The sequence below is a fragment of the Anomaloglossus baeobatrachus genome, chromosome 1 (assembly GCF_048569485.1).
Source record: "Anomaloglossus baeobatrachus isolate aAnoBae1 chromosome 1, aAnoBae1.hap1, whole genome shotgun sequence".
Taxonomy (NCBI): domain Eukaryota; kingdom Metazoa; phylum Chordata; class Amphibia; order Anura; family Aromobatidae; genus Anomaloglossus; species Anomaloglossus baeobatrachus.
Window position 1 is genome coordinate 590632641 of NC_134353.1, and position 23788 is coordinate 590656428.

At 45.4% G+C, this 23788-nt stretch overlaps 1 protein-coding gene across 1 annotated transcript; it reads left to right on the plus strand.

The window, feature by feature from the left end:
* Positions 1 to 1499: 1499 nt before the first annotated feature.
* Positions 1500 to 23350, plus strand: LOC142245363 (annexin A1-like). Its single transcript, XM_075318014.1, has 13 exons — positions 1500 to 1594; positions 5773 to 5855; positions 7543 to 7633; positions 9708 to 9802; positions 10308 to 10421; positions 11764 to 11854; positions 12103 to 12182; positions 13437 to 13493; positions 13574 to 13667; positions 13753 to 13848; positions 17197 to 17255; positions 19319 to 19441; positions 23101 to 23350. The coding sequence occupies exons 2-13, from the start codon at positions 5787 to 5789 to the stop codon at positions 23161 to 23163; spliced, it is 1032 nt and encodes a 343-aa protein (XP_075174129.1). The 5' UTR covers positions 1500 to 1594; positions 5773 to 5786; the 3' UTR covers positions 23164 to 23350.
* The last annotated feature ends 438 nt before the right edge of the window (positions 23351 to 23788 follow it).

The following is a 23788-nucleotide window of genomic DNA, read 5'->3' on the forward strand; positions in this document are numbered from 1 at the left end:
AGGGACCAGGGCACGACGGGGAACGTGGACCCTAGGTCAGGGAGTAGCTTCAGGCAACCTGACAATTCACCCGACGTGGACGGAGCCTTCAAGATCCGCTCTCCACCCACTCCAAAATCGGGGTACTAGCGCAATGAGGGGGATAGGACTTTCCACACATACGGTCCAGGAAATCCCAAGCGTGAACCCTGAGAGTAAGCTCCCTCAGTTAGCAACACTGGGGAGCGGGACCCGATTAGTTTCAGGCTATAGGGACCAACTAGAAGAGACCAAGGTGCCAAGGGAAGGGTCACAGATCAACAGGCAACAACAGCAGGAACGGGACCCAAACATGCTCCCCCTCAGTGGCAGCAGTGTCCAGAACTTTGGTTTACTAAGTTGTCGGTGTCAGCTTCATGGACTGAGTGAGTACGCAAGTGACCCTTACCTCCCCAACGGCACGTCCCTCCACCATCACCAAGTCCCGGGGCATCCCCCCTACCCGTGGAGGGGTTAAACACCTGGCTACCCACTCCATCGCCCACGGGTACTCCCAATTGCAGCGGTGGTAGTCCACCTTACCACACACCACGGGTGGCTTCACGAACTCTCAATACACCACCCTCCTGTAAATACCCCCCTTCATTCGAGTGGCCGCGCGACCCCCGGGTCTGAACGCCTCTCGAGCCACTGTGGATCCGGATCCGGATCCGAGCATCCCGGCTGCTGAAACGGGGACGGCACACTATCACTTCCTTCCGACCCCCACTCATTATGCTTATTGCATATTCACCGCACCTCAGACCGGAAGCAGCAGCAGCGTTGAACACACAAGCACCATGGACAGGTAAGTATAGAAGTTCATGCTGTCCGTGTGCTCTACGGATGTCACTCGGATCGCACACTGACAGCACACACTGAACAGACACATGCACACACATATGCACCTACACCATGGACCGGGCAAAACGTGTGTGTTTTGCACGAACATGTGAAAGAGGCCTAACGGTCACTGCCGCCTCTGACATATCATCCTGCTAGAGTAGAAAGAAATGGTAAATGGGTATGGTTTGGTAGTGTGGTAAAAAACTGCCAAGGCACAATATACTCGCTGCATAATTTGTCCCTCTTTGTGTTCTTCAAAAGTTGGGAGGTATGCAGCTGCAGGGAGAATAAAGCTTAATTTTCTCCAGTGCTAGATATTGTAAAGGCTATTTACCTGTCGATTACTAATGTGTCCACAGGTAAATAGCGTTATTGTAGGTTTTATTGAATTTCTCAGTCTATACTATTAAAGAATGGATGATAACTGTCCTGAAGCTATCCAGGATGGCCTATCACAGACTATTGTGCTGATTCAAATTCTACTTTTTCTTCTAAGTAAGCAAGAATCTTCCATAACAAAATGCCAGGGATCTTCTATGTTGGAAGTAATGTGCTGTGTGTCTAGCACTTTTGCCCGAAGCCGCTGTCTACGTGCCAACCAATCAGCGCTAGTTCAGGGCTATGTGTGTCGCTAGGTGTGGTTTCACAAGTTCTTAAATCAGGAGTTCAGCTTTCCTCCCTTCCACCTCACAGCACACACATCTGCAGGCGCTGTCTCCAGGAACAGAAGGTGGGTTCTAATGGTTTGTGATAGAATTTCCTCTCCATTTCATTCCGTAACTGTTTGCCTGCTGCAAAGCACATTAGACAGGACAGATCTGGCATACTATTGCTGCTGACTTCACTTAATCTAGAAGATGGGTGTGACTATAGACCTGTGTATACAATGCTAGTATAATCGGAGTTTATAGAACACGGATATTGTTATTTTAAAGGGAGCGACTCAATTTATTGGCATTTTATGAGCTGGACAAGCAAATGAAATCTGCATGTGGAAACATTAAACTCCACTGGTTGCCAAGTTTATTATCTTAGTACTAACAGTTAAGATAAGCAAAATCTATGCAGTATGCTCATTGGAAGGCAGTATAGTTGTGTGTGTGTGTGTGTGTGTGTGTATGTGTGTGTATATATATATATATATATATATATATATATATATATATATATATATATATATATATATATATATATATATATATAATTTATTTATTTCTCCTATCTCTCTTCTATTGAATTACAAGTTAGAACCTGGTTAATTGCGTAACTTCTCACTTTTTTCCAGCAGGTTTCCCTTTCAGTCTTTGTTCCCCTAGCAGTATGTAATGAAGTTGGGCAGGGTGTGCCTCCTCATTTAGTGCTTGAGGCGCATACTGTGATGACGAGCTTTTTGTCTATTAATATGGGTTTGGCTAGAAAAACTCTGCATCTGTACAATTAGCTGTAAAGTGGGAGGGAGTGTTCTGAGGGCACTGGTAAGGCTATGTGCGCACGTTGCGTAAATACATGCAGTTACGCTGCGCTTTGTAGCGCAGCGTAACTGCATGCATCCTGCGTCCCCTGCACAGTCTATGGAGATTGTGCAGGGGCCGTGCGCACGTGGCGTTTTAGAGCGCAGCGCTTCGGCTACTGCCGAAGCGCTGCGCAAAAAGAAGTGACATGTCACTACTTCCGTGCTCTTTGCCGGCAGCTCCTGCTCTGTCTATGGGAGGAGCTGCAGGCAGAGCGCATGGAATCTGCATCACTACGGACATTTCTGCAGCGATTTAAAGCGCACATGTGCTCTTCAGATCGCTGCAGAAATTTCGTGCAACGTGCGCACGTAGCCTAAGGCTAGGTTCGCACACTGCGTCTTTTTGACGCTGCGTTTTTGGCCGCTAAAAACGCACAAACGCACCTGCAACGAAAAAATGCATCAAAAAACGCATGCGTCTTTGCCGCGATTTGGTGCGTTTTTGGCTGCGTTTTGCTGCGTTTTTGATCTCTGCCTTTTGCTGCGTTTTTCCAATGCATTGCATGGGGGGGGGAAACGCAGAAACGCAGGAAAGAACTGACATGTCCATTTTTTTTTATTTTTTTTTTAACTCAAAAACGCAGGTAAAAAAAACGGATGTGTGCGGACAGCAAAAATGAAAACTCATAGACTTTGCTGGGGAAGCAAAGTCCTGCAGTTTTGGGGCCAAAAACGCACCCGAAAAACGCACTGTGCGCACATAGCCTAAGACAGACATGGTCACTGTAATTTATTATTATTATATATATATATATATATATATATATATATATATATATATATATATATATATATATATATATATATATATATATATATATATATATATATATATATATATATATATATATATATATATATATATATATATATATATATATATAATTTAATATTTCTTTAACTTCCCATTTGGTTCTAACATTTCTTTTATAAACTGTTCATTCCATATCTAATCTTCCTATGAAGGTGCTCGCCCTTACAATCACTGAACATTTAACAACCTACACCTTTTCTGTAAACTTGGGCTGTGTTCACATGCTGGTTGTGAACACTGCCTCAAAAAGGGTTAACTTCTAAACCTAAATTAAAGGGAATCTGACCTTTTCAGTCTTGTTGTGGATACATCTGTTACCACTTATTGTAAATGAGCTCTTCCTGGCTATGGGGTGGATTCTGACTGGAAGATAACGCCGCCTCCAGAGTTTGGTGGGGTTTTTTTTTTTTTTAATTTAAAAAAAAAATAAATAAAAAAGGCATTATCAGTCTGCTCACTGGAGAGCCTTAGAATCACACAGCTATGTGCCCACGCTGAGGAAAATGCGCGGATTTTGCCGTGGATTTTCCAGAAATCTGCAGCACAGCTACTCCCCAGCCATTTCTATGGCATTTGGGAAATGCTGTGCCCACGCTGCGGATTTTTCCGCAGCGGAAATCGTGCGGATTTTCGTGTGGAAAAATCTGAAGCATATCAATTATTGTTGCGGATTTCTCCGCAGGGTCCCATATACTTACCTGCCTTGATAGAGACCCGAGTCACTTTCTCCGTCTGGTGTAGCGGCAGCAGCGCGGTGGATCCAGCCAGGTACAGGAAGGAAAAGGTGGGCGGGGCCTGCACGAGCTCCGGTCATGTGACAGCCGGAGCTAGTTCAGGCCCGCCCACCTCCAGCACAGTGAACCAGACGCTGCCTGACAGTGACCCGGCCGCCGGAAAGAGAGTTGCTGAATGATGGAGGGAAGTATGATCACCCCGATCACTACAGCACTTGTTCTGCATTGAGGATGCAGTGCCGAAGCCATGGTACTGTATCCTCAATGCAGAATGTCCGCACCATATCCGCAGGACATTCCGCTGTATATCCGCAGGATTGAAACAAAGAAAGTTCTGTTGCGGATTTCTGGGAGCACCTACGGAATGTCTTGCGGATATATCCGCAGGACCATGTCCCCGTGGGCACATAGCCTTTAGGGTACATTACACACTGGAACATCGCTAACGATATATTGTTGGGGTCACGTCGTAAGTGAAGCACATCCAGCGCCGTTAGCGACATCGCACTGTGTAATCCATATGAGCAACAATCACAAAAACGTCCAAAATCGGTTATCGTTGACACGTCACCCCTTTTCATAATATCGTTGCTGCTGCAGGTTTGATGTTCGTCGCTCCTGCGGCACCACACATCGCTATGTGTGACACCGCAGGGACGACGAACAGCTCCTTACCTGTGTCCACCGGCAATGGGGAAGCAAGGAGGTGGGCGGGATGTTACGTCCTGCTCCTCTCTGCCCCTCCACTTATATTGGACGGCTGCCGTGTGACGTCGCTGTGATGCCGCACGAACCGCCCCCTTAGAAAGGAGGCGGTTCGCCGGCCAGAGAGACGTTGCAGGGCAGGTAAGTCCGTGTGATGGGTATAAGCGAGGTTGTGCGCCACGGGCAGCAATTTGCCCATGTCGCACAACTGACGGGGGTGGATACGCTCTCTAGCGATATCGGTAACGATATTGCAGCGTGTAAAGTACCCTTAAGGGTACGGTTCCACTTGCGCATGACTCGTGCGAGTCTTGCATCGGTATCACCCGTCACGGCCGCGCACTCTCCTGCAAGTAGCAGGTCGGCCACATGTATTTCCATGCAGCAGAGACGCTCGTGTCTAGAGTTTGTGGCCGTGCCGGGTGATACCGATGCACGAGTCATACACAAGTGGAACTCTAGCCTAACTGACACGTCTGCAGGCGCCTCTGCTTCAGCCTCCAGCTTGCAGGCACAGTGTTGCAATACTGTTGCAATGAAGTAGAGCTTAGGGAGCTGCAAAAATGTTCGGAAGAAGTCAAATTTAATTTTTCCTGTTCTGTGTCAGATATTGGTATCACACTGGTAACACCTCCTATTTAAAATAATCCCTAGAGGTGGAGTTATCTTCCAGGCAGGATCCGCCCCCATAGCAATATGCAGGCTAATAGCATTCTGATTGCCATTTGATTCCTACCAGCAGTGGGGCTCAGTATGGCAGCCACACGGCTTCTGAATGAGATTAACTTGCAGATTCATAGTGTATGTATTTATATAGGACAGGCTCCCTTTACATTGACATGCTACAGATAGTAAACCTTGTATAGCTGATCCACTACAGTGTAAAATCTCCTTCACAATACTGAATATGCAGGAATATCCAGATGTGACTCTTAAGTGCATTCGTATTACACTCGTGTTAACATATCCCTAACATTTGTCATGGTGACTGAGTATTCTATACATTGGGGGTGACACTTTAATCTCAAAGTCCTACCATCTTTGCACTATGTTTGAAGTATATATTTTCTTATGGTTCCTCTGCTCCAACGGTCCACCATAACTTGCTGTATGTTGTATCAATATATTCTTTTGTTTTTTAGAAACCAAGGTCAACATGACTTTCATGCAAGAATTCCTCAAAAATGCTGACTTTATGGAAGATGGTGGCCATGCCCCATGCACTGTAAGTGTTGGCTAAAATGAGTGAATTACCCAATATGTAGTATATGCTCTTTAGTAGCTTACAGGATCCGATGTTACTATTCAGTATATTTCCTAAACCTATTTATTTCCATGGAGCAGAAAAGAGCTCACTTTCCAGAACCACTTAGAATAACAGAGTTTCCACAGCTTCATGTACAACAAGTTTTCATACATTCCAGTTAGTACAAATGCCTGAAGGATTACTCATCATACGTGAGACAAGCCCTGCCGCTCCCATCTTCTGGCAGCAGTCTGCTCGGAGAGGCCGTCTCTGCAACGTCTATACTGGTGAAGATTAGCTGCGTGGCTTTCATGCCTCTTCTTTAACCAACAATAATCTTATAATAGTCACCTAAGTTCTATATAATGTGTTTAATCTTTGCTGCTCAATATAGTGGACAAATAGTTTGGGGCGAGTCACATCCTCCTGAAAGACAAGCTGGCAAAGTCACAATAGATAAAGGTGCAGGCACCAAAGTAAAATGGCCATCGCTCCATCAACGTGTTTTTTGCATAGTGCCATTTCGGAGTGGACCTTGTGCAGAGAGCTGCAACTCTGTGCCATTCAAGCATATGGAAGAGCTGCATATACTTGCTGATTGCCGGTTTCTAGCTCTGGTTGTCTTCTGGGTCACCTCACTTCTATTGTGACTAACCAGATTACATTGGGTTTGTGTGGTCCAGAAGTGGCTTTTACAATATAAGGCTATGGTGCGTCACGTCAGAACAAGGCTCCGTAGAGTTAAAGAAATCTGTCAGCATGTTTTTGCTGTGTAATATAGGGCAACAAAGCTTTATCTCAGTGATTTGTCTCTTAACGTAACTGTTCTAGAATACCTATTTTCTGATGTAGATGCAGTAGAGCAAAGAGTTGTTAACCCCACCCACACCTTGGACTGGCTGCTTCATGTGTACATTGTGACAAAGCTGCCAATCAGTGGTGGACAGGGCTACACAGATCTCGGCTACCTGTGAGCTATATACCGGTAGTGATAAAATGCGGTTTGCATTGAAACCGCAACACAGCCTATTCACACATTCCTCGAATCTGGTTCTCCTGCTCTGTTATGGAGCTCTCAGATAAAATGGATATAAAAAAAAAAAAACCCTGCTGATCAGATTTCCTTTAACTTGTAAAAGCAACTTCTGACTCACAAACCCCAGTGTGATGCATAAAGTTTGAATAGAAGTCATGTGAAATGAGAAGAGGGGTGGTGCTGGAAATAAGGAAGACTACGGCTGGTCAGTGTGTTTCCGCACTTGCAGCATACACTTACACAGATTTTGGCAATAAAAAAAAAAAAATTAAAAATTGTGGGAGTGTTTTCTTTAGTTATAATTTAGCTCCCACTAGTGTCCACAAGGCCAAGGCGAATCTATGCTAGTTGCACACAACTTGAGTCACACCCTTTTCCCTGACGATTCTGAAAGCACTGCAGGTATTCAGTAAATTATTTGTATTGTTTTATATATAATATAATATAATAATATATAATATATATTGTATTCCTTATCCACATCACATGTAGAATACTTAATGACTCATGTGATGTTGCATCATATCTGACTAAAGTTTGATATTTGAAGATGAGGAACAAACTTGATTGTGTTCAAGAAAACCAGTAATTTTAAGATGTTATGTAAAATTCTTAATTTTTCTGTTGCAGGCTGAGGAGAGTGGACCATCTCTCAAAGCATCTTCTGGATATAATCCTGCTCAAGATGCAGCAAATTTAGAAAAAGCCATAAAAACTAAAGGTTAGAAACTTTGGCAAGCTTGTGTGGAAATTTAGTTTGGGTTAATGTATGGCCAAATAGTGTCATTAACTGGGTATATACTGTAGAGTGGTTACAGTAATAATATCTAAGGTTTTACTTGTATTTTTGTTTTTTAAATTTTTCCAGAAAATAAATGGATGTTGTTTATTTCTGGCTCCAACAGATGCATTAGGACTTATCAGGGGATGTAGTAGTAATATTCCCTGCCCACCCCTCTGTGCCGGCATCCTTTATTGGATGGAAACTGCTTTACTCATCCACTTTTAATACATTCTCCCTTTCCTCTTTGTTGGCATCAGTAATTCAGTCTGAGTATTTTATTTTATTCCTCACCCGGAGATCGCAGTGCAATCCTCAGACTGGCCAGCGGCTCTCCTGATCAGAGCATGTCCGCATGTATTTCTATGCGGCTGTCACACTCAGTTGAGGAGAGACACCGGTCAGAGGATTGTGATGTGGTTGTTGGATGAGGAATACAACAGTCTGACTGAATCACTGACACAGAGGGATGGAAGAGGGTAAATATTAATTTTGTGTTAACGGTGAGCGCACAATAAAAGTTGCATATCCTGATAGTGCTGCACAAGCCCTATTTCAGGATACTTTAGTATGATGAACCACACCTAGGACTTATTTTTGGAGTAGGGCTTATATTATCAGCATACACTCAAAAGCTGAAAAATCCTACTAGGGCTTAGTTTGGGGAAATATCAGCTGCTACAGTCACAGCCTACATCACCACTTGCTAGACTGAGTGGCAGCTGTAAGCACGTCCAGGCACTTTGATAGCTAGGTCTGCAACATGTCTGTGCACTGCGAGCTCTTAGGCTCTGTGCGCCCATTGCGTATTTGCATACAGTTACGCTGCAATCTGCACTGCAGCGTAACTGCATGCGTCCTGCGTCCCCAGCACAATCTATGAAGATTGTGCATGAGACGTGCGCACGTGGCGTATTAGAACGCAGCGCTTCGGCTGCTGCCCGAAGCGCTGCGTTCTAAGTGATATGTCACTACTTTCGTGCGCTTTGCATACAGCCCCCGCTCTGTCTATGGGAGGGGCTGCACTCGGAGCGCATGAAATTGGCTTTTCATTACGGACTCTTTTTGCAGCGATTTGAAGCTCACGTGTGCTGTTCAAATCGCTGCAGAAAGTTCTGCAGGGACAGAACGCAACGTGCGCACATAGCCTTAGTGTCGGGGGCGTGCTTTCAGCTGCCACTTGCAGTATAGCGAGTAGTGATTGTTGCTGCTCCATTTCTTATGGTCTCCTCAAACACTTCTTCCTTTCACCAATACTACCCTCCCCCCTCCCCCTCACAAATGTTCCAGGGCGATAAATCTTTGGTTTCTTTAGCTCTATTGGAATGCTTACCATACCAAAGTCATCATGCCGATGACGTGCTAGAGAGTGACATCACCAGCATGATCAGATGATCAAATCATGCTGCTGTCACCCTGACCCAAAAAATGTCAGGGCTTAATTTGTATTTGTATATGACCGGCATGAGTCAGGGGCATTTCACACATCCGGCTTATTGAGGGATCTGATGCACTCCAGTACAGTGTGATACAGTACAATAGCAGCGCGGCAACTTCTGGGTCACATGACAGCATGTGACCGGAGCTTGTCGCGTTGCCACTGTACTATATCACACTGTACTGGAGTGCGCCGGATCTGGACATCCAGCGAAAAGCCGGATGTGTGAAATGGTCCTAAGATTGATTACTGGAATCCGGTGTTACACCTTTTTTGAGCTGGGTGTTTGCTTGAAAGCTGGCTTAGAGAACGGCTGAATCCCACTCTGGAGAAGGGGGGCAGCATAATGCAGTTGGCTGGGATAAACCTTGGACTGCTGCATCATGTGGCCTGACGCTGCTGCCTGCACCAGGGACAAACACTCGCCCCCTTCCCTAGATATGCCAGTCCAACGGACTCTTCAGAGTTTTGAATGTTTGTTTTTAGAATGATGGAAAGATATAATTTTATACAACCCCTCCCCGTCCCCACCCTTCTTAAATGATATCTTTATATTTTTTTTTTCTTTTTATGTAGGTGTTGACGAAGGCACAATCATTGACATCCTAACTAAAAGAACCAATGGGGAACGGCAGCAAATTAAGGCTGCTTATCAGCAACACACAGGCAAGGTGAGCACATTCTCCAGTAAGAATGCACTCCATAGTATTATTTCTCTGTTTCTCTCTCTGTTTCTCTCTCTGTTTCTCTCTCTGTTTCTCTCTCTGTTTCTCTCTCTGTTTCTCTCTCTGTTTCTCTCTCTGTTTCTCTCTCTGTTTCTCTCTCTGTTTCTCTCTCTGTTTCTCTCTCTGTTTCTCTCTCTGTTTCTCTCTCTGTTTCTCTCTCTGTTTCTCTCTCTGTTTCTCTCTCTGTTTCTCTCTCTGTTTCTCTCTCTGTTTCTCTCTCTGTTTCTCTCTCTGTTTCTCTCTCTGTTTCTCTCTCTGTTTCTCTGCTCCTGCTTTCAACTGTACTGTATTGGCATCCACAATGCCAATACAGTTGAATGTGCAATGCCAGGTGGGTGTGTCCAATACTGGCACTGGGCCCCATGGCGGCTACGTGATCTGCTGAAATATAGAATTTAACACTGTTGCTATATATATTTTATTTTTAAAAATATCTTCTTCCCCCTTCTAGTCTTTAGATGATGCATTGAAAAAAGCCCTCTCAAGCCATCTGGAGGAAGTTGTTCTGGGATTAATGAAAACCCCTGCCCAATATGATGCCCATTCTTTGAAGAATGCTGTCAAGGTAAAATATTACCTTTAGTCTATTCCTCTTTATGCTCACTTCTGAATTAACTCCTACTGCAGTATCATGTAACATAGAGTAGTGTTATCCTATGGAGACGTGTACCTGGCACTTTGTAGCTGTTTTTGTACTTTGCATGTTGCCTTTAAAAAATGCTCCTGTAGGCCACATCAGTTGACATATGACGGGCAATGTTTACTACATTAATGGCTGAAGATTGTACCTAAGATATTTGTCTAAATAAACAATAATTTGGCACTGTATGGGAACTGGCTTTCTCTATTATGCTTCTATATGTGTGGAATGCCAGTGGTCCGGTTGCCACAGTAACATTGGGGGGGGAGGGGGGTTTCCTCCCATGCTAGGTACACTAGCACTCAACACTTCCTACTCCAGACCAGAAGGGGGAGCTCTGGAACCTGGTTTGATGGGAGCTTTCCTATGCATTCTGGCCTGGAGAAGGAGTTAGGAACACACAGCCGCAGGGACCCACACATTTACTGCTTGCGCTGTAGGCCTACAACCCACCTGGCTTGGTGGATCCCCTCAATTGCTTCCAGGCTGACAGGACCTCCGTCACCTGCTGGACCTGTATCCCGGGCCTGTACCATCCACTACAAAGTAAAAGGTAAAGTAAACTACGGCCCTTGTGTTGTCTAGTTATTACCAGCATCCTCAGTCCTGCACCCCAATGTTAAGTCGCTCTATCAATCACCTACTACTACCCAAATCTGCCCTGGGGCCAAGTGCTGCCTGTGGGAAGCTATACCAGCCAAGATACGTCACAATCTACCCCAAAGGTCCCCATCCAGCAGCGGCGGCACCCAACTTGCCGCATACCACAGGTGGCATCACTAACTACTATCCCCATCATTCCTACTTGTACTGACACTGCCAAGGTCATGGAGCCAACCTTGCCACCGCAGCGTCCCAGAAATGAAACCGCGGTCCGGTAACGAGTAACCCCCAGACCTGATGCGAGTGTCATATGCGTCTAAACAATTTTGTTTTGACCAAAGGAAGGTCTTTCACCACTGCTTTAGAATAAAGACCAGCCTTACTGGTCACAGACTGTGTATGGAACTGCAAAATGTATTTATGCAATTGTCTTTCTGCTTAAATCCGCTACAGAGGGTAAAGTTGAAACTCCTGCCTCTCACATACGCACTAGATTTTCAGTACCACTGAAATGGGTGGGTTCACTTCACATTCATCTGATGTGTATTGGCATCATTGGGCCAGCATTGAGTTATCCTGCTGTAATGTGTAATTGGAATTTGTTTATTGGTAACTTTGTGTATATAGATATCAATTCAAGTGTGTGGGTTTTTTTTTTTTTTAGGGTCTGGGAACAGATGAAGACACCCTGATTGAAATTCTAGTATCAAGGGACAATCGTGAGCTTAGAGAAATCAATAAGGTCTACAAAGAAGGTGTGTGTGTGTGTGTGTGTGTGTGTGTGTGTGTGTGTGTGTGTCTCCTAAATCTGACATCAATGTGAACAAACAATTGTTTAGATAGTATCAGTGTTGAGATCTGCCTACCCATAAAGATGAAACACCTGGTGTCCCATGTTGCCAGAATTATATTGTTCCAGTCCGGGAAATATTTAACATCCATGGAAAAAAAAAAAAACTACTGCACAAACCTACTCTAATCTTGTACATCTCTCTAATTTCAGAATTTAAGAAGGAACTTTCAAAAGATGTGGCCTCTGACACATCCGGAGACTTCCAGAAGGCTCTTCTTGCTCTTATCAAGGTAATCTTATGTGAACAGGTGCCACCCCCGTGTCAGCAGCCGGGCTGCTCTGATCCGGACCCGCGGTGGCTCGAGGGGTGTCCGGAATTGGGGGGTCGTGCGGCCACTCAAATGAAGGGGTATTTACAGGGGATTGTGTTAAAGTTCGTGACGCCACCCCTGGTATGTGGTAATGTGGACTACCACCGCTGCAGTTGGGAGTACCCAGGTGCGATGGAATGGGGCAACCAGGTGTTGGAACCCTCCACGGTTGGGGGAATGCCCCTGGACTCGGTGATGGTGTTTGGGGAGTGCTGTTGGGTGCGAAGAGTTCACTTTCGTACTCACTTAGTCCAGTAAGCTGACACCAACAACTGCATAAACCAAAGCTCTGGCTACCGCTGCCGCTGAGGCTAGCTAGTCCGGGTCCCGTCCCCAATGGTGCTGCCTGGTGATCCGTGACCTTCCTCCTGGCACTAAGTTTACTTCTGTTGATCCCGGTAGTATGGAACTAGTCGGGTCCCGCTCCCCACTATGGCTAAGTGTGGCAGCTTGCTCTCAGGGTTCTTGGTTTGGTTTTTCTGGACCGTTTTTGGTGAAAAGTCCTATCCCCTTAATTTCGCTAGTGCCCCGATTGTTTTTTTTTTTTTTTTCTCCCCTCTCACCCCTCTTTAGAGATCTTGAAGGCTCCGTTCTTTGGGTAGATTGTCAGGTTGACAGAAGCCACTCCCTAACCTAGGGTTCACGTGCTCCGTCGTGCCCTGGTCCCAGCCCGGTGATGAAGCAAGGCTGCCGGCTGTCCTCCTCGACAGTTCTGTGCCTCTTGACACTATCCCCCTCCAACCCGGGGTCCAGCTTCTCTAGGCCCAGACCACCGTCTGCTGACTAGATAGCTTCCAAGGAGCCCGGCTCCTGACTTCTCTCCTTCACTTCCAACACTTCACTCACTGGTGGGTGTGGTACAGAGTGTACCTAGGATTTTAACTAGCTGTTGTAAGCAACACCATGTAGTTGGGGACCCATAATCAAGAAGGATGTGGATATTGCATGGGAGGGCAGATTGTACAATACCCTGTGACGACCTGATAGTCCAGGGGCGTCACAAACATGCTTTGTATCTGTTTAGTTAATTTTCCACTTGATTTCTATGAAAATATGGCGGGATGACTGTAGGAATGGGGTGCAATGTAACCACCACCAACATGGGCCATACATGAGGAGCAGGAGTTAGCCCATTTACTCAAGCGCTTAACTACCACTTTCCCTCTCATCTAGGGGGAACGCAATGAAAGCACTGCAATAAACGAGGAGCAAGTTGACAATGATGCAAGGGTAAGGACTTAGCCACAAAGTATACTGTATCACTTCCATTAAGAAAATAAAGTAAGAAATGTTATTTTTCTTTTAAATAGGCATTATATGAAGCGGGAGAAAAACGAAAAGGAACAGATGTGTCTGCGTTCATAAACATTCTTTCTTCAAGGAGCATTCCACATCTCTGTCAAGGTAAGTGTACATCTGAAGGCTTTAGATACTCTATGTATAATATATGACAAGGATTTATATTGTTTATATATACTTTGATTTTCAGTTTTCATGAGATATTCCAGATATAGTAAAAATGATATGGCTAAGGCTCTCGATCTGGAGTTGAAGGGAGACATTGAAAACTGCCTGATCTCACTTGGTGAGTACAAAGGGGTTTTTGGGTGAGTTGGTATTCCTTAGCTTTAGGAATACATCATATCTGCTTCTTTAATTACCAGAATTCCCTAGAAAATTAGTTATGATAGAAATGGGTGTAATTACTGTGGGTTGGAGGAAAAGATCACAAAGGCGTTGTCTTCTGTTTACGCTTTGAGCGCACTGCTCCTCTACCTCCTGTCTTTCTGCTGGCTGGGGGTGTGGTGCAGTCCTAAAGACTAAGGCCAGCTTTGCACACTACGACATCCCAGGTGCGAAGTCGGTGGGGTCAAATCGAAAGTGACGCACATCCGGCGTCACTTGTGATGTCGTAGTGTGTAAAACCTTTGATACGATGAACGAGCGCAAAAGCGTCGTTATCGTATCATCGGTGTATTCTCCGACATTTCCATAATGCCGGTGCAGCGACAGGTACGATGTTGTTCCTGTGGCAGCACACATCGCTGTGTGTAAAGCCTCAGGAGCGAGGAACATCTCCTACCTGCGTCCTGGCTTCAATGCGGAAGGAAGCAGGTGGGCGGGATGTTTACATCCTGCTCATCTCCACCCCTCCGTTGCTATTGGCCGTGTGACGTCACTGTGATGCCGCACGGCCCGCCCCCTTAGGAAGGAGGCGGTTCGCAGGCCAGAGCGACGCCGCAGGACAGGTGAGTGCATGTGAAGCTGCCATAGCGATAATGTTTGCTACGGCAGCTATCACAAGATATCGCACGTACGACGGGGGCGGGGACTATCGCACTCGACATCGCATCATTGGCATGCGATGTCGTAATGTGCAAAGCCCGCCTAACTGTTCAGGCCTGAGGCCTTCCTGAACTGTTAGCCTGAAATGCGAGTATTATAATACTACTACTAGATAAAGCCGCTTTGCCTGTACAGCAGCAAAAAAAACCCACAGAAGCTGGCCAGATAGTGGGCTCCTTGTCCAGGTAACTGGCCACTGCAGAGATGACAGGTAATCTAGGAGATGACCAGTAAAGTTAAAAATTTGCTTTGCAGATGATGGCCACAGAGAATTAATCGTATTTTATACTTCTTGACTAGTTTTGCTAGTGTACTTGCTACTGCTGGTATTGTTAGCTAGTACCTGCAGCCCATTTAGGTAGTCCTACTCTTCCCGGATAACTCACCTGTACTTTTTTTGCAACGTCATGGGTATACATTTTTTTTTTTTTTTTTTTTTTTTTTTTTTTTTGAAAACATGGTAACTTAACTAAAATATTGGCGTACATCAAGAATGCCAAATTAAGTTGTTCAAATGCATTAAGCCAGCAGGGAGACTAGTGTTGCGGGTGAGGAGGGGACGCTGCGCTCACCACGCTCGGGTCCAGCTCGGGGCTGCTTGGCTTGCTGCTCGGTGGCTCGAGCGGTGGGCCGGATCCAGGGACTCGAGCGGCGCTCCTCGCCCGTGAGTGAAAAGGGAAAGGTTTTGAAATTTGAAGGGTATTGTCCGTAACGCCACCCACGGTTGTGACACCACCGCTGCTCTGGACGGGGATCCCGGGAGCGATGACAGGGAGCAGCTTGGATGTTGTTTTCCCCCTCCGTGGGTAGGGGTTTGTTGTCCCGGGGCCCGGTAATGGTGACTGGATGGTGGATGGCGGGATTTGGGGAGGTGCGGGGGCAGCGCGGTGCCGCACGGCACGGTGGTACTCACTCAGCCAATGATGAATGCAAAGTCTCCGGTAAAACAAACGGCTGGATGGATGGGTCCCACAGACGGCTGCGGTGGCTTTTCTCCCGGTAGGTTGGTGGTGACTGCCTTTCCCTGCACCTGTTATGTTCTCGGTTCTGATGGCTTCCCACCGGTAACCCGCTCCCCAGCTTGGATGGATGCTGAGGGAGCCCCTTTTGCCCGCAGGCTCTGGCCCTGGTAACTGTAGCCATGGCGGTGACTGTATTTTCCTTCACGGTTTGAGCGGTTGCCTTCAATCAGGTCTTGACTGCTGGGAAATCCCGGAGGTTCCCTTCGCTAACGGATTTGACCGGTTCTACGGCGACTCCAAGCCTGGTCGGGGTCCGTAGGCCCTGCCGAATGGTGCTGGCTTCTCTTCGCTCCCCGGTCCGGTACCGGCGGGCCACCACCCGTCCCCGGTCCTTACGGTTTACGTCTATCGGCCTCTCCTGCAGACGGTCACCACCGTCTGCCAACCTTGCTGTATGTGCCCGGGCCACGTACCTGGACATGGTCAGTCTGCTCCACTGCTACTTCACTCTCTCTACTCTCAAACTGAACTGACTACCTTTTCCCGCCTCCAGGACTGCAAACTCCTCGGTAGGTGGGGCCAACTGCCTGGCTCCACCCCCTGGTGTGGACATCAGCCCCTGGAGGGAGGCAACAAGGATTTTTGTCTGACTTTGATGTGGCTAGCCGAAGTGTGGGGTGTGTTGTTGCAGTACCTGTGACGACCTGGCTTGTCCAGGGCGCCACACTAGTATCTGCTCCCTTTGTATGTGGAGCTGTGCCAGAGCCTTATAAAATGACTTCCAATGGTCTACTGGTTGTGTGGGTGATCAATCTGGCTCCGTGAGGGTCCAAGATCGTGTAGTAGGGCCTATTCTTGCAGTGTGCAGGTCTATCGGTGCCAAGTTCTCTTTGCAAATAGGAACATGTGACAGTTGTGAGTCTTAAGAACATTATGATTCCTGCAATATCATCTAGCATGACTTTGTCGGTGAGTCACTGATGGCCTGGGGAAGCATATGTTTGAGGGTTGTGCAAACCTCCCATGTGACAGTGAACTGTTTCCTAACTGCAGTTTGGCTCTCTGTATTTCATCCCAATTCCCTGTCAGGCTTGTGCAGTGGCTCCTGGCCCAAACAGGAATTGCCCAGCCATCAAAACTAGGACCACTGGATTTTTGGGTAAAGAGGTTTTCTTTGTTACTGCAGCTTTCCTCACACACTGACCAGCACTTCATCCATACAATGGCTGCTGGTGGAGGAACATGTGACCAGACCTGTCCATCAGCCTCCTCCATTTGTAAGGCGCCTCACATGGTAAAGCGGCTTCTCTGTAGGAGGAGGGTCATGCACTGATCTGGTCACATGTTCTTCCACCAGCAGACATTATATGGATGAAGTACTGGCCAGTGTGTGAGGAGAGCTGTACACACAAGAGAAAATGGCCGACTCTTTACCTGTGCATCTGACAAAGTTTTTTTTGTTTTTTTTGTTTTTTTTTTACATTCTATGAAAAAAATGTGAAATAATTCCCCCCCCCCCCCACCCAAAGATGAGCAACATCTAACCATTTTAGGATTTATACCTCAACCTTAAATATTATATATTTTATTTTATTTTTTTTAACCACTCTTGTATTTATTTACAGCAAAATGTATTACCAGTAAACCAGCTTTCTTTGCTGAGAAATTCTCCCTGGCAATGAAGGTACGTTTCATAACTTGTTAGGTTACTTGGCAAATTTATATTATAATCCGTTTAAACCGGAATTGTGACTTATTAAAGTCCAGCGCCTGTATTTGAGGGGAGTTTTCTGGAAGCAAATGAAGTGCCCATATTATACATATATACTTATAGATGGAATCTAGGGTTTTTCAAGCTAGCAAACAAAAAATGCCTATCTAGCTGCTTCAAATGTAAGTTTGATAAACTGCTGATTTAGTTCTATTGGCCAGGTAGATTCGCGGGTTGAAGCATTATTCTGGGTTTCCAGTTATGGTGCTATGTATTATCGTGTAATTAGAGAGCTGTGTGGAACGGGTTTGGCTGCTAGTAATTTTAAGGGCTGCTTCTCACTTGCGAGTTTCTCGCAGTAGAGCAATGCGAGAAAATCTCGCATTGGAATCAGACACATGTTAGTGAATGATTCAGCTCGCATTTGCGTTTTTCCCAAGTTGGACTGAGGAAAATTGGACTGAGGAAAAAAAATCGCAGCATGCTGCTTTTTTGTGAGTTTTTTCGAACCATTTTTCTCAATGATTCCCTATGGAAGCAGATTAAAAGTAGGATCACACACGCGCACCAGCGTTCACATTTGCGAGTGTGGCAGGAACTATGCTCATTAAATATTCAACAGATGAATGTGACATCACATTCCCAAAGGTAAATTAAATGACACATGTGTAATCACTTTTATCTAGTTAAGATGTTGCGGGAAACTAGCATCGCAAACGCGTCGCACACGCGAGCCAAATCATTACTTTATTCAGAAATAGCATCGCACTTGCGTTGCACTCGCACCTATCGAACTAAAATCAGCCGAGTTTTTTTCAGCCCAGTCGGACCGATTTTACTCGCATAGATGTGTTTCCAGCCTAAGGGTACGCTCACACGAGCGTGAAAATCGGACGAGTGCAATGCGAGACATTCTCGCATTGCACTCTGACCAATGTTAGGCAATGAGGTTGAGCTGTTGGTCAGCTTTTCTCGCATCCAGATTCTGGATGCGAGAAAAGCGGCAGCATGCTGCGTTTTGCTGCTACCGCCGTATCTCTCGCACCCATTCAAGTGAATGGATGCGAGAGATACATCGGACTGCACTCGGATGTTATCCTAGTGCAGTGCGATCTACGCACAGGCTGACAGTGGAGGAGATGGGAGGATTAACCCCTCCCTCTCCTCCGCAGCGCCTGCACTCAGCTTCACAGCTGTGACCCGATCGCAAGATCGGGTTACAGTCGCATGACACCCGGCTCACGCTCGCAGCAGAGCCTGAGCCGGGGGACATTAGCATATCGCATCCGATGCTCTCGCATCGGATGCCATACGCTCGTGTGAGTCCAGCCTTACAGCGAAGATGTCTATACAATGAAGAGAGGACTTTCCATATTGCTCAGGTCAAGTGCTGACCCAGAAAATTCATCCCTGGGTCAACACAAGGGGCCAGAGCTGGGGTGGCGACCGGCTCATTGGGCATCTGAATTAATAAGTCAATATTAGTAAGGTTAGGTTATAATAACTTTTATTAGTAACAGTTGAATAGAAAGTTTACTATAATTTGCATTATAACATGTTTGCCCATGACACTTGTGAAAAAGATTACATTTTTATGCAAGTTTTTACACTGGAACATTGTTGAAGTAGTAATAGACTCTTCTACTGCTGCTCTTTAGTGTTCAACGCTGTTCTTCTCGTCTCTTGAATGACATCCGTGCTCTGCATGACCCAGAAGTGACTTCTACAACGTAAGTCTATGAAGCATCAGACCAAGGCTCCATAGACTTGTATTGTAGGAGAGGCTTCTTGACCTGGCTGGTCCCAGTTATGGTGCTGTCAAGGAGAAGGAACAGAATGGCGCTGGACACCAGAGGAAGCAGCAGTAGGGAGTATATTAATACTCACACTGCAATACATGCATACTGTACATTTACACATATAAACTTTCATGGGAGTTTCTTTAATGGTCTTATTCTTTGTAGAATAGCTCGAATATGCAGTTCGGCATGTTTCTCTGCACTGATTTAACCATTGAAATGCTTGTTTTCTCATAGGGTTCAGGAACCAGGCACAAGGATTTAATTAGGCTGCTGGTTTCTCGCTCTGAAATTGATCTTAAAGATATCAAAACCCACTACAAAAGGCTTTATGGCAAATCTCTGCGCCAAGCTATTATGGTATGAGAACAAATTCTACAAAAAATGTATGCTTGTGAAGCTGGATCTGTTAACTAAAATCAATGATTCAAAAACCAGCCACCAATGGCATGTCATTGTGTGTAAAACTCGCATTCCATCATTCCATGGCCTCATTAACAGGTCTGTGTTGCACATGTATATCTGTATTTGTGTCTCCCTCCCTCCACGGATACAGCATGTACCCATTAGTCTATAGTGCAAGGCACTGCAACCCCTGCACTTTCTATAGCTGTGCTGCTGAATAAGAGTAGTAATTTTTACTAAGCCGTTGCTCATTCTGCATTTATATGGGTTTTCTAGGGATTTACTAGTAATGATTTTGACCTGTAAAGTCTCAGCTAACTGAAAGGTCCTTTTTGTTCTCAAACAAGCAGCAAGATGACTTCATTGCTTGCCAAGCCTATCTCTGTGCTTTTTGGTAGCCTCTTTCCATGATATTAAAGCTAAACCCATTCATTTGAATTGTACTGAACTGCAATACCAGGTACAGCCTCTAGCACGCCCAGCTCTGTACTTTTGTTTAACAATTAAGATGTCTCAGTACTTGCATGTGGCTCCAGCCCCTTCCCACTGATCTGCTACTAATGACCTAGCCACAGGTCATCAGTATTGTATTAGTCCTGGACACTCCTTTTGCCATTTTAATACTTTGCCTACTCTTATCCAATGCTAAATGAAACTGATATAAAACTAATAAGCCACTGTATCATGGCTTCCACCTTATCCAGCAAAGAATCAAAATTGGCTGCACTAAGTTATCCAAAATTTATACTAAAAAGTACTTTTTCATGTTAATTTTATTAAAGCCCAATTACTGTCTTCTGGTATGCAAGATGGAAAACATCTAGTTTTCTGACTAAAAGGGACCTCTCGCAAGGTCAAAAGTGGCCAGTTTTTGCACCCTGTTACTCCCACTGTTCTGTGTGGTCTTGCCTATTATACAGCTCCATAGTTATGAGCCTTTAAGGGGCATCGCTGAGGGCAATAATATGCCCCCAGAGAATTCTGAGTTGCCATATATCCCCTTGTTAAAGGCCATAAATATTAGCATTCAATAATGGAGGGGGGAAAAAAGCCAATGTCGCTAAAACCATATGGCTATGTGCGCACTAGGTGTTTATTTACAGCGTTTTTGCGCATTTTTTGGGTGCGTTTTTGTTCAGAAAACTGCATGACTTTGCTTCACCTGAGTCTGAGTTTTCATTTTTGCTGTCTGCACACAGCGTTTTTTTTTTTTCTTAGCTGCGTTTTTTTGGTGCCCACAAACGCAGAATGTCAATTATTCCTGCGTTTTTTCACTGCAATTTTCACCCATTGAGTTCAATAAGATGATAAAAAATGCAATGAAAAAATGCAAATATAGCTGTGTTTCTATGACTAAAAACGCAGCTATAAACGGAAGAGCTGGGTAGTACAATCATGTGTACAGGAAGAGGATTCCTTGTGTTGGTAACCAGAAAAGAGTGAATCCTCCCGTACCGCCACTGCTAGTTCCACCTCTCGTCCAGTGCCATGTCCGAGCGGGAGATGGAAGCAGCTATGAAATCAAAAGTGAACAGTAGAAAAAAAAAATCATACTCTCCTGTCTGCAGACACGTCTGATCTCTGCAGGGCCTGCCGTGATCAGCTGACAGTAGAAGTCCAGTGGTGAAGCTGGCTTTTTACCGCCCGGCCAGCTTAAACTATCAGCTGGGTCCTGCAGCGATTTTGTGTGTGTGTGTGTGTGTGTGTGTGTGTGTGTGTGTGTGTGTGTGTGTGTGTGTGTGTGTGTGTGTGTGTGTGTGTGTGTGTGTGTGTGTGTGTGTGTGTGTGTGTGTGTGTGTGTGTGTGTGTGTGTGTGTGTGTGTGTGTGTGTGTGTGTGTGTGTGTGTGTGTGTGTGTGTGTGTGTGTGTGATGTTTGTTTTTTTTTTTTTTTTTTTTTTTTTTTACTAGACATTCATGGTGGCCATGTCTAATATTAGCATGACACCATGAATTTCTGGCTCTTGGGGCCAGTTGGTAATACACAGCTAGCCCTAACCCCATTAATACCCAGGAAGCCACCCGGCGCCAGGGCAGCTGGAAGAGTTGGATACAGCGCCAGAAGATGGTGCTTCTATGAAAGCGCCATTTTCTGGGGTGGCTGCGGACTGCAAATGGCAACGGGGGTGCCCAGAAAGCTTGGGCATTCTGCGCTGCGGATTCCAATCCCCAGCTGCCTAGTTGTACCTGGCTGGACACAAAAATTGTGCAAATCTTTAATGGCATTGTTCACAGATTCAAAAACCCAGGTTTTTTTTTATGCATTTATGTGCCTTTTTCGCGGCCAGAAACGCAGCGTTTTTGATGCCACAAGAAAAAGTTATGTGGACACACAAAGTATAACAGATTTAAATATGTATAGATATAGATGCATATTATACTCCTATTGACCTGCTGAACTGTTTTATTATAAAACAGGAGCTAATTCTGATTGACAATAACTTCTGGGGGAGATACCGGCATATGGATTTGTTCACTGAATATTTTACTCTGTTGGCGCTGCATAAATCTGTGTGATGGCTGCATGTGTGCCACCCCCGCGTCAGCAGCCGGGCTGCTCTGATGCAGATCCAGAGTGGCTCAAGGGATCTCTGGACCCGGGGGTCGGGGTCGTGCGGCCACTCGGATAAAAAGGGGGAGTACATGGGATGGTATGGTTAAAGTTCGTGACGCCACCCGTAGTGCGTGGTAAGATGGAGTTCCACCGCTGCGATTGGGAGTACCTGGTGGCAATGGTGCGGGCAGCTAGGTGTTTAACCCCTCCATGGGCAGGGGGATGCCCCAGGACTCGGTGACGAGGAGGTGCCGTTGGGATGGTAAGGGTCACTTGTGTACTCAGTCCAATAACACTGACACCGACAACTGTGGTAAACCAAAGTTCTGGACACTGCTGAGAGGGAGCACGCCTGGATCCGGTGCCCGTTGGCACAAGGCCGCCAGCTGTCCTCGACAGTCCGTGCCCCTTGTCACGATCCCCCTGCGACCAGGGTCCAGCTCCTACTAGGCCCAGACCAACGTCTGCCACCTAGTAGTTCCAAGGAGCCCTGACCCTGAAACCCCCCCCCCCCCCCCCCCCCCCCACTCCCTTTCCCCCCAAAGTGGGCGACCCTATTCCACTCAGGTCGGCCACTGGTGTCTGATGGATGTGAGGCAGAGTGTTCCTAGGATTTTGATTGGCTTGTTCTTGGCAACACCAAAAGTCAGGGATCTGTAACAAAGGAGGAGGTGGATATTGTAGAGAAGGGCAGATTGCACAATACCCTGTGACGACCTGATAGGCCAGGGCGTCACACATGTAGCAGTTAAATGGCTGGCCCTTATCACACTATGTAGCCTTAAAAGGCAGCGTTCTCTGTATATTGTGCATAGGTTTTTTTTGGGTTTTTTTTTTCCCTCTGTGCTGATCTGCTGATGTTTATCTGCATTAAAAGTAGATGCATAAACTATAAACTCGCATGTGCTGAATACACAGGTCTTATATTTGCTAAGCCCTATGCCCTGTCTGTATGGGAAATATTTCACTGCCTGACTTAAATGTCAACATTTAATTTAATTTTGCAAATGAAATGTTTTACCTTTTTTAAATGTGTTTTTTTTTGTTTTTTTTGTTTTATAGGAGGAAAAGCTGAAGGGAGACTATGAAACAATTGTCTTGGCATTGTGTGGACCTGACAACTAAATTTACTTTTCTTAAAGGTCATTCTGTGTTTTTCCTGTCATTGCAAACATGTACATCTCCAGGAGATTGTTGAAATGATAAGCATGTAGACTATATCTTCTATTTAGTCCAGCACTGATCTTCTTAAATTCACCTAAAACCAGTGACTAACATTTTGTATCTAACAATAAAAGTTGTTTATAGAGTATGACTGTTTTTTTTTTTTCAAGATCTTCTCATGAAGGTGACAAGTTTCTTTTTAGGCTTTCACCGTTGAAACTTATGGAACTGTGTGTGCAAAATACTTAAAATGATTTGGCATGATGAAAATATGTTAGACACATCTATCTTCCGTGTACATGTTGAAATTGGTACAAGAAGCTACTAAATGATAGAGGATGATATGGATCCTGGTGACGTTAAGTCTGCTGATAATGCTGGGTCAACTAGGCACACAACTGATGCTGTGCACTTGTAGTGCATTTTTCAGTACAGATTTGTCAAAACCCTGAAGGTATGATAACATATTTTTTTTTTTTTTTTTGGTTTACCAATGTTTGTCCCAAAAAAATGCAACCATGTTTAGCCCAATGTGTTTAAGTCAAATCTATTGACTGGAATGGCTCAAATGCTGGAAAATGCAAAA